Source organism: Nematolebias whitei, chromosome 15, assembly GCF_014905685.2.
Source record: "Nematolebias whitei isolate Nwh7 chromosome 15, NemWhi1, whole genome shotgun sequence".
In the NCBI taxonomy this organism is placed as follows: domain Eukaryota; kingdom Metazoa; phylum Chordata; class Actinopteri; order Cyprinodontiformes; family Rivulidae; genus Nematolebias; species Nematolebias whitei.
The window spans coordinates 33086500-33098327 of record NC_056512.1 but is presented as its reverse complement, the minus strand read 5'-3'; the positions used below and the strand labels follow the sequence as shown (position 1 = coordinate 33098327).

Sequence of the window (11828 nt, the reverse complement as noted above, 5' to 3'; positions counted from 1 at the left end):
TTAATGTGAACAGTTGTACCTTTCAGATGTCTTCCCTGCTGTAGCAGCTCAGTTTTGTGCTTTCTATTGCTAAACCCATGATTATGGGTGATATTGCAGACTTGACGCTTTGATTCCTAATTGGTAATGTATAACAAGTCTCAATGTTCTCCCTTTCAGTGGCAATGCTTTTACTCAGCAGGAACGTGGTTACCTGCTCCTCTGTTGTATCTTTGTGTTCTGAATTGTTGCTTGCTCTGCTGCCACTCAGCCCGCAGGTAGCTCTTTGGTTTAACCGCAAGTCCTGTGATCATGACATCGTTCATTCGTGAATACTGCTCTACATCTGCCATTCTGTTTTCCAGATAGTCAGTATTTTTTGTTGTTGTTCCATACTCAGCTTTTTCAACAGCTTGATTTCATTTAGCAGTTCATCTATGATTGGCTGCTGCCTTGTCAGTGTCTCAATCTCACCAGAAAAATAAAAATCACATGACAGTGGTGGGACCAGCTATGGTGTACGTTTTGGACACAGTGGCATGGACAAAAAAAATAGGGGAAGAACTAGAAAAGGCAGCGCTGTAGATGTTGAGTTTCGCCTTGGTAGTGACAGATGGATAAAAATAGGAATGAAATCACAGATACGTACACCATAAATTGAATGACTGAGAGATGAAGTTAGAGAGGCCAGACTGAGACAGTTTGGACATGTGTAGAGGAGGGATGGTGGATAAATTGGTGGAAGAATAGAAGAAATGCAGCTGCCAGGAAAAATACAAAAAGGAAAATCAAAAAGATCATGGAGAGGACATGGAGGTAGTTGGAGTGAGGACAGAAGACATTGAGGGCAAGTGAGAATGACTCACTTTGGCAACCCTTGAAGAGTGAACAGCTGAAATCAAAAAATGTGTATGCAAGAAAGACTCCCATATTTAAAAATATTATTTGAAATCAACCCAAGAGCTCATATATGTACTCATTTTAGTTACATGACGAAAAAGACCAGTTTGTCTCCACAAGTAGTTGTTTAAACTTCAAGTCACTGACTCAGAAAGTCTAGAATCAATCCTTTATTGCACATTTTGCCAGTACAAGTCAAAGAGTTTTCTGTGATTTTTTTAAACTCGAGTCAAGTTATTTGCCACCATCATCAGTCCTGTGACTGAGGAAAGAATAACCCAAATTAATAACAAAAAACATACACACTTGAAAAATATGTAGGATCTAAATAGATGTAGGAAAGAAACTAGGAATTAAACAGTGTAATGCAGGAAGGATTTCCTAAACTGGTCAGTATGGCTGCCGAGATTATCAGCCCAGCTGCGGTGCTGTGCAGCCTCTGTACCAGGAGCATGAACCATCGCGACTCTTGAGGCATGCATAATTTTTGGCTTGGGCAGTGTCCCCAGTCACCCTGTCGGTCCAAAGGCATTCTGTAGTGCTGCTGATCATGCAGGGGAGAGAGAGGCATGGGGTGATCTGAGGGGTTAAAAGATAAAAGACAGATTTAAACCTCATTCTTTCACTTTTCAGAATTTTAACTTCATAGATTCATCACAGTTTACAAGTGAAATTTTCACAAACCGTGCAGCCACAGCCTCTTTCATAACACTGAACCAGGTTCAGCCTCTGGGCGGCACTCAAGTCATCCCACAGCCCAATGAAGTCACACAGTGAGATTTGCACTTTCCCATCATCTCCCAGTCTGCCTACAATTTAAGTACAGACGCAGCAATCAGTTGAGGGAAAATTTGAGAAGAAAATTTCAGCAATTTTGGTGCATTTTACAAACAAATTTCTACCTGTGATAAGGTATTGTTTTCCTCCATCAGTGTCCAGAGTGACTCCACACGTTGCAGAGTGGTAAGGAGTGTAGACTGCATCAATATTCCCAGTAAGGCCTTTAAACACCTGAGCCATACAAAGAACAAAAACTGATAAACAAGTTGTCCTGATGTATGCTCAATAATCCAGGTAGATAAACCTAACAATGTTGAGTCAGGTCCTCTGTACAGATTCTTGCTTGTTTAAATAATTTGTCTTTTATCAAAAAGACTTCTTCAGTCTGAGGAGCTGGAACAAACTCAGTCTTATGAGCAACACCTTTTTATAGTGGATCAATCAGTTTGCTGAGGGCAGCCAAAACTAGTTGTTTATATGCAAAACTCGGACCATCAGCCTAATAACCAATTGTTAGAGCCCTGATGGCCGCTTGCTATTCACAGAGGGCTGAGTGATACTTGCAATAACAGCGTTATGAGAGGGAGACAGCTGAACACGGAGTAACGGAGGGCGGGTTATCTTCACAAAGATGGCCTCCTTTACTCCTTCCTCAATGTCCCTCTCTATCAAGGATGTGAACATCTTCATCCCTGAAAGAGTGACCTCTGGCCTGGAGATGAGTGTAGACTGCAGAGTCCTGGCCTCATGATGTTGCTTTTCTATGCTGGGCCATCCTTTTGGCCAGTGGCTGTTTAGTTTCCCTGATGTAAGACTGATCACAGCCCTCCTGACACTGAACAGCATACACAATATTGCTCTGTGACATGGGACCGGATCTTTGGATGTACCAGTCATTGCTACTATGTATTTTGGTGTTTAAAAACCACTGGAACATCACTTTTAATAAATAAACATCTGTTTCACTAAAATTCCCAAAACATACAGAATGACCACTGGTCTCGGTCTGGGATCCTCTTTTTGACCCACCGTCTATACTCAGTCCTTTACAGTAGTTGGCAGCTCAGAACATCACATACAGAACTCCATGGACTTTGTGTATAAAGTGAGGGATGTCATCATGGAGACTGATGAAACTACGGTGTCTTTGATGTCACATCACTCTTTATACACGTTCCTATTGCTGAGGTAGGAGAGGTGGTCAGTTTAATGTTAAAATCACACACCACTCTGAGCAGCTGGACCATTTTTTCTACAGAGCACCTGTGTCAACTTTTGAAACTGTGCCTGCAGTCAACCTACTTCACACATGGGGGCACTATTATAGGCAGAAACATGGGTGTGCTATGGGGTCTCCAGTTTCTCCTGTTGTTGCAAACCTGTGTATGGAGGAAGTAGAAAACAAAGCCTTGACGTCCTTTTCAGGGACACCACCAAGTCATTGGTTCAGGTATGTTGATGACACCTGGGTTAAAATTAAATCTCAGGAAGTCTAACATTTCACTGATCACATCAACTCTGAGCATAATTATATAAAGTTCACACAAGAAGATGTAAAAGATGGCAGGTTGGCTTTCTTGGACTGTGAGGTCTCAGTTTCTGAAGGAGGTCATTTGCAAACTAAGGTGTACCGCAAACCCACCCACACAGACCAGTATTTGCAGTTTGACTCCTATCACCCTCTGGAGCACAAGTTAGGAGTCATCAGGACTCTGTACCACAGAGAAGACAGTGTCCCCAATAACTCAGGAGCCAGGCAGAAGGAGAAACCCCACACAGGACAGGCTCTAGAGCAATGTGGATATCCTAACTGGGCCTTACTGAAAGCAGAAAAGAAACCCAAACAAGACTCCAGTCAGCCATCAGGTGAAAACCCAGACCCAGACCAGTGGTCATTCCATATGTTGAAGGAGTTTCAGACAAACTGAAACATTTATTTTCAAAATATGACATTCCAATGGCTTTTAAACCCCAAAATACATTACGGCAAATACTGGTTCATTCCAAGGATCCGGTCCACTGGCACAAACAGAGTAATGTTGTGTATGCTGTTCAGTGTCAGGCGGGCTGTGATCAGTCTTACATCAGGGAAACTAAACAGCCACTGGCCAAAAGGATGGCCCAGCACAGAAGATCAACATCATCAGGCCAGGACTCTGCGGTCTACACTCATCTCCAGGCCAGCGGTCACTCTTTCATGGATGAAGATGTGCACATCCTGGATAGAGAGGAATGATGGTTCGAGGGAGGAGTAAAGGAGGCCGTCTTTGTGAAGAAAACCCATCTATTTTTAGACGGGGGCAGATGCCTCCATGTTCAACTGTCCCCCTCTTACAATGCTGTTATTACAACTATCACTCAACCGTCTGTGAATAGCAAGCGGGCGTCAGGGCACTAACGATCAGTTGTTCGGCTGATGGTCATCTTTTGCAGGTGAACAACTACTTCTGGCTGTCACCAGCACACTTGTTGATCCACTATGAGAAGATGCTTCTTATGGTTTGTTGCAGCTCCTCAGACTGAAGAAGTCTTTTGGATAAAAAAAACCAAAACGTTTCAACAAAGAAGAAATTGTGCAGAGGACCTGACTCAGCCTTGCTAGATGATATAAAATGACATCAACAGAATCAAAGAGCAGTTCGTCCCATACCTGAGTCACTTTGACATCATATTTGACTGTTTTGATCATGGGGTCAATGCCAATCTCCTGTCTTCCAATGACTATTGCCCTGAAAACTACAAAAAAAAAACCATCACATTAACACAGACAGCTTTGGGTTGAGAACATAAACATGTGGCCGTAGCTTAGATTCTAAAGGCTTGCATGAGCCAGGAAGGATTGAAGCAGCAAGAGTTTCATCAGCTGCAATCAAATACAGGTCCTTCTCAAAAAAATAGCATATTGTGATAAAGGTCATTATTTTCCATAATGTAATGATAAAAATGAAACTTTCATATATTTCAGATTCATTGCACACCAACTGAAATATTTCAGGTCTTTAATTGTTTTAATACTGATGATTATGGCATACAGCTCATGAAAACCCAAAATGCCTGTCCCAAAAAATTAGCATATTTCATCCCACCAATGAAAGACAAGTGTTTTTAATACAAGAAACGCCAACCTTCAAATAATCATGTTCAGTTATGCACTCAATACTTGGTCGGGAATCCTTTTGCATGAATGACTGCTTCAATGCGGCGTGGCATGGAGGCAATCAGCCTGTGGCACTGCTGAGGTGTTATGGAGGCCCAGGATGCTTCGATAGCGGCCTTAAGCTCATCCAGAGTGTTGGGTCTTGTGTCTCTCAACTTTCTCTTCACAATATCCCACAGGTTCTCTATGGGGTTCAGGTCAGGAGAGTTGGCAGGCCAATTGAGCACAGTAGTACCATGGTCAGTAAACCATTTACCAGTGGTTTTGGCACTGTGAGCAGGTGCCAGGTCGTGCTGAAAAATGAAATCTTCATCTCCATAAAGCTTTTCAGCAGATGGAAGCATGAAGTGCTCCAAAATCTCCTGATAGCTGCATTGACCCTGCCCTTGATAAAGCACAGTGGACCAACACCAGCAGCTGACATGACACCCCAGTGACTGTGGAAATTTGACACTGGACCTCAAGCAATGTGAATTCTGTGTCTCCTCTCTTCCTCCAGACTCTGGGACCTTGATTTCCAAAGCAAATGCAAAATTTACTGTAATCAGAGAACATAACTTTGGAGTACTCAGCAGCAGTCCCAGGTCAGGCGCTTCTGACACTGTTTCTGGTTCAAAAGTGGCTTGACCTGGGGAATGCGGCACCTGTAGCCCATTTCCTGCACACGCCTGTGCACGGTGGCTCTGGATGTTTCTACTCCAGACTCAGTCCACTGCTTCCGCAGGTCCCCCAAGTTCTGGAATCAGCCCTTCTTCACAATCCTCCTCAGGGTCCGGTCACCTCTTCTCGTTGTGCAGAGTTTTCTGCCACACTTTTCCCTTCCCACAGACTTCCCACTGAGGTGCCTTGATACATCACTCTGGGAACAGCCTATTCGTTCAGCAATTTCTTTCTGTGTCTTACCCTCTTGCTTGAGGGTGTCAATGATGGCCTTCTGGACAGCAGTCAGGTCGGCAGTCTTACCCATGATTGCGGTTTTGAGTAATGAACAAGGCTGGGAGTTTTTAAAAGCCTCAGGAATCTTTTGCAGGTGTTTAGAGTTACGTCGTTGATTCAGATGGTTAGGTTAATAGCTTGTTTAGAGAACCTTTTCATGATATGCTAATTTTTTGGGACAGGCATTTTGGGTTTTCATGAGCTGTATGCCATAATCATCAGTATTAAAACAATTAAAGACCTGAAATATTTCAGTTGGTGTGCAATGAATCTGAAATATATGAAAGTTTCATTTTTATCATTACATTATGGAAAATAATGACCTTTATCACAATATGCTAATTTTTTGAGAAGGACCTGTAATGTGTGCTGCCCATTACTGGAGCTGACAGAAAAATCTCCCCTTTGCCTGTATGGTTTTCAACCAGTTTCCCTCTGGATATAGATGGTGAGGTACAACAAAGCTGTTCATGTGGAACTCAAATGCTGTACAGTAACATATCCAGTATACATCTCTGTGGATAAATATATAGTTCACACGAGAAGATGTGTGAACAAGTACAAAGCTGCAAATCACCACATACCTGGAATACAACTCATCTATATTGTTTTCTACACTGCACTTGGTTCAAGACAGAAACAAATGTGGGCCGAACTAAAAAATATGGACCTTTTTTTTTCTGCATGTGATAATGCATCAAAGATCACAATGAATATGTTAGACAAGTCTGTACAATTATTAAAAACAAGATTAGAGCAGCTGTTATGAAACACTTCACACATCCATTTCATTCCTGTTAAAAGGTGGGAAATAGTCTGGCTTTACTGTCAGCTGTTTGCACAATTTATAATGTTGCATTTATCCTAAAAGTTATAGTTACCTTAAAGTTTTATTCTTAAAGAGGTGAAATAATTCAATTTACTGATTCTAAAAAATAAAAAAAACACACAACCAACAATAAAAAGCAAACATAAGGCCTCTGCAATTTCAGAAAACAACTAGTGAAGCTGAAATCCTATTACCCAGACAAAACTACAGATAACCTGATTTAAGTAAAATCTGAGCATTTTAAGCAATTCCAGAAATTGTGACATAAAATGTCCTACACGAAAATTTCCACACATTCAACACAAGTCCACCCAGAACAAATTAGAAAAGGCATCTTTACATGACATGCATCAAGGCTTAAAGCACATAAAGTTATAAGTCAAATCCAAGATTCTAGTTCAAATGTGAGAAATAAATGGGAGAAATAAAATGCATTTGTTAAACATGACTCAAATTAAATATTGAAAATGAATGAGTGAATATATTGCAAATTGGTCACTAAATAATTATAATAAAAATACCTGGATTTTCCCCTCTGAAAGATTTGTTGGGTAAACATTTCACTATAGATAAAAACTAGCCTTAACAACATAACTGCTAAGAATCTCATTACCTTTAAGATCATACAAGAAAGCAACAAGCAGACTTCTGTAAAATGTTAAAACAGGATAAGATGTTTTTCTTCTTTGAAAGTAGTCCATATGTTTAAGAATCAAGGTCTTAAAGTTGAATATTACACTGAGAAATAGTACATGTTCTTGTTAAACTACATGGATGAATCTTTACATCCCTTAGAGAAAAACTACGATTCGCAATAACCAGTTGAAAATTATCTAAAACTCATTTACCCATGTGCAAGGCATGCGTTTCACGTTAATTTAACAGTTTCACCTATTAAGACAAAGACTGGATATTTTTAAATGCAGTATTTTATTAAGATTAAATTCTTTTAGCCTGCAGATTTGGGATATACTAAGCTGAATCTTTAATTGTTTACAGGAAAATCCAGTTACCAGTACTTGAAAGAAATAGAGGGAAGTAAAATAAACTACACCCTTCTCTTTTAAATACTTATAAAAAAAAGAGCTGGGTGTTTTAAAACTGAGCATATTGTCAAAAAAAAAAAAAAAACAACTCCCCAAAAGGGACCATCTTATTGATTCCTTGTAAGAAAATTAAACTTACCAACATCTGACTCGCAAAAAATCTTCTGAGGATGTTTAGGGAAACAGCTGCAGGCTTCTGCCCCGTCTTCCACTCGCCAAAGAAACAGGATGGTCAGCGAGACGAAACAGCTTTTCATCATCAGAGTCATCTTTGGATGCTGAAGCAGGAGCCAGCTGTGCAAGTGAGATGCAATCAAACAGAAAGCAGCTTGTACTTTCTTAGATGTGTTCTCTTCTCAAAGGAGCAGTGGCTTTTATCCCCACCATGCTGCATCAGAACCCACGCCCTCTCATAGTCATCAGGCTCCACCCCTGGAGGAGCTGAGAGGCACTGTGAGGTCAGGGTCTCCCAAACTTTCACAGGCAACAGCAAACTCTGCCACTCGGTCTGACACGTGAAGGGCGGGATGAATGGTTTAAGACTGGGACTGTTTCCAATTTAACCTCCTTAAACCAGAGATCTCTAATGTTGGGGGTCATGACTGAGGGGAACAAACGTTTGCTAAACATATCACCAACAAAACCACACGTGCACCTTTAAAATTCAACTAAATATTCAGTTTTTATTTTTTTACATTAAAGTATTGTGTTTTTTGTAACTTTTAAGAATATTTTCAATGAAATCTAATCCTGATTTCACTGTCCTGCAGGTTTGGGTTGTTTCCCTACATCACACACCTAATTCAATTATTCAATTGCCCCCTCAGCATCTCTTCAAGTACTGCAGATACATATCTTTCACCTGTTCATTTAGTTAAGGTGTGCTGAGAAACATCTAAAAACATGCAGGATTGTGGAAGGGACAGGGCAGCACTTTATCATTGCTGTAGGCAGAACTGGTCAATTATGGAGCATGGAGTTGATTAAAACTTGTAGAAAGGGCTTCATGTTCCTAAATTCCTGTCATTAAATAAAAAAGTAAACATAAAATACTTTTATTTTATGTATTGAAGTCTCTTTTATTTGTGCAGTAAAAAATGGGTTCATGGTTAAAAACTTTTTGAAATATTTTTTTTTTAGTACCAGCTGCACAAGAAGGGAAAATTGCAAATGAGTGGTTATGAACAAATTCAAAATGATTCCTTTGTTAGATGTGAGTTTTTTGACTGTCATGAAATACCAGTAAGTTTGTGGAAGGTAGAAAGGGGATCAGGACATCCATCCATTATCTTTACCCATCCATCCATCCATTATCTTTACCCGTTTATTCCATTTTGGGTCACGGGGGTCGCCGGTGCCCATGTCCAGCAATCACTGTGCGAGGGTCGGGGTACACCCTGGACGGGTCGCAAGTCCATCACAGGGACACATAGAGACAAACGAGACAAACAACCATTCACTCTCTCACTCACACCTAGAGACAATTTAGAGTTACCAAACAGCCTAACATGCATGTTTTTGGTCTGTGGGAGGAAACCGGAACACCCGGAGAAAACCCACGCATGCACGGAGAGAACATGAAAACTCCACCCAGAAAGGCCCCTGGACCAGGGTTTGAACCAGGGACCTGCTCGCTGAGAGGCAGCAGCTCTACCAGTTGTGCCACTGTGCTGCCCGGGATCAGAACATGTGGGCTTTAAAACCTTGATCAATAAAATGAAATGTCAATAACAATAAAAAAAAAAAAAGAATGGATGCTAAAAACAATAAAAAGTATTACAATTTATTTTTATTTAACTATTTATACAAGTAGTTTCATTGAGCCACAAGGACTCATTTTCAAGAGAGACATGTATTGGGAGTAGAAGGTGGGTTTAAGGGCCTTGCTCAAGGGCCCAGAGTGGGGCAAATGAATAACAAAAAGGAGATTTCGGATCGCATTTTGCAACAGAATGTGTTAGATAAGAACAATAAAGTGGAATAAGAATGAATAAAGCATCGTGGAAGTTTTTTTTTTTTTCTACCTTATAGCTGCAAATCTGAAATTTTTACTTTTTTTCAGCTAATTAACCCTAATTATATATATTTCCCTTTTAACACTGGTTTTTGACAAATAAATAAATAAAAAGATGGTCTAATCCAGTGTACTCCCTTAAACATATACACAAAAAGAAAACAGTGTTGCCTCATCTTATTTACTAATAAGCATCAATATTAGTTTAATTTAAGCAGGTTTTTTTTAAATCTCCAAATTAAAACCTTTGAAACAGAACCTGTGATTGTAGTCACTTTCAATGTTTGTGGAAATATTAAATCACATTTTCTTGCATCGTGTGATGTGGTAATCCTCATCCCACGCTGTGATCTGTGATTTAACTCAGTGAGAGTGTTTATGGACTCACGCTCACTGTCAGTAACTGTTGAAACACCACGGAAGTATGAAGGAGGGTTGGCACGGGGGGAGAAGTTATGTCATGCACTTACACTTAATGGTTTCAGTCTGGCTGCAACTCCCTGAACGTAGGCAAACCAAGGACTGAAACACTTTACTGACGTCACGTGCTTGAGGTATTTTTATTGTTGTTTTTGTCGCCCCTGACTCGAACAGAAATAAGTGTTTCATTGGAAATTTCACAACAGCCCAGAAAGCTGTTTGTGGATTTTTGTGTTAATTCTGGATTAAATCAATGGTGACTGGTGATGACTGATAAAAATATTCCTTAAAGGCATGCACATCATCCGCCACTGTTTTAGACTGAGATCAGGTCATGTTAAGAAATGAGGAAATAAGTGTTTTAATCAAACTTAGAATATAACATTTTGTGCAATCCCATACAGTATTACAAGATGTCAAACTAAGAGTATGAGCTAGGATGACTCTCAGCTGTTACCACAGCAAATCTTTGTTCACTATCTGTCAGATGGATTGAATCACAGATTCAAGTGTTTTCAAAGGTCATTTGACTGTGGCAACCATCTTAAATTGTGTACAGTCCAAATGCTAATTATTTGTAAAAGTACTGTATATCTACTGATCATTTCTTGTAAGTTTTATTAAAATCTGTTCAGTTGTTTGTGAAATATTTTGCTAATAGACAAAGTTGACTCAGAATAGACAATGACAACATTTTTAAACAAAGATTTTATACAGTCTATTAGCTCTCAGCGTATAGGATGGGGATCAATCTCAGGTACTACCGCACCAAATATGTCTCTTTTTAAAAGCTAATTGGCTGTGCCAGCCATGTTGACTTAGGTTGACTTCAAATCGTAATTATTTTTTTTATGTACATCCGATGCATACTTTCTGCAAGTTTCATTAAAATTTTTCTAGTGGTTCAAGGGATATTTTGTAAAGAGACTCATGCAAACAGATGTGTAAGATATAACTGTTCCCCTTTGCCTTTTGATGGTAGGGATTTTAAAAAATGAGGAAAAAAGGAAACGAGAACTATAGCTGCTCTGCTCCCTGAAATTATTTTGCTGCTCACTGCCGGCCGACTGGCCACTCAGACCATTGTTTTCCATAGTTTAGCAGTTTTTCCTGGGTTCTTCTCAACAGGCCTTTCACTGAAATGAAAATACCAACCAACCAACCCAAAAAAAAAGTAAGGGGGAAAAAGAAAGTACAAGTTATTTGTTGTTCATTTGGGAAATTCGTAGTGCTTTTTGCTTCCGAGTAAAAGTGGTGCCAGTTAGATAAAAAAAATTCCCAGTTAGACTGCAATGGGTGTGAGTCGTGAAAGTTACCAGAAACAAAAGACGTAAAAGAGACAATAACACAGACATTACAGATGTGAGGCAGAGCTCAAAACACGTGAAAGGAAGTGACACATCCCAAGTGAAATGAGAGGAAATGTGCTTCAGCCTCACCCCGCACGTTTACCAGAAGTAGTTGAGGGACGATTGATGTCTTATTCTGGATAAAACCTGACACTCTTTGACCAAACAGTTTAATTTGCACTGAGATGCTATGATGGGTTCACCTCAGATTTGGGTGTCTGACTTCCATGCATGTTTAAAATCAATCAACCTTTATTTAGACAGGTAAATCCCATTGAGCCTCGAGGACTCATTTACAAGAGAGACCTGATTTCAACAAAGAAAGATGACAACAATGGACAACAGCAACAACAATAAACAATTATAAAAAGTCATACTGCAGGGTTTTTTTTTTTTTTTTTTTTTTTTTTTTTTTTTT

At 39.8% G+C, this 11828-nt stretch overlaps 1 protein-coding gene across 1 annotated transcript; it reads right to left on the bottom strand.

Annotated features, from left to right (window-relative positions):
• Positions 1–1273: 1273 nt before the first annotated feature.
• On the bottom strand, positions 1274–7896 carry LOC119420998 (metalloproteinase inhibitor 2-like). The gene is made up of 5 exons (XM_037688386.1): positions 7767–7896; positions 4310–4395; positions 1782–1890; positions 1564–1688; positions 1274–1458 (listed from the first exon to the last, which is right to left on the bottom strand). Exons 1-5 carry the CDS (start codon positions 7894–7896, stop codon positions 1291–1293), a joined length of 618 nt encoding a protein of 205 aa, XP_037544314.1. The 3' UTR covers positions 1274–1290.
• Between the last annotated feature and the right edge of the window lie 3932 nt (positions 7897–11828).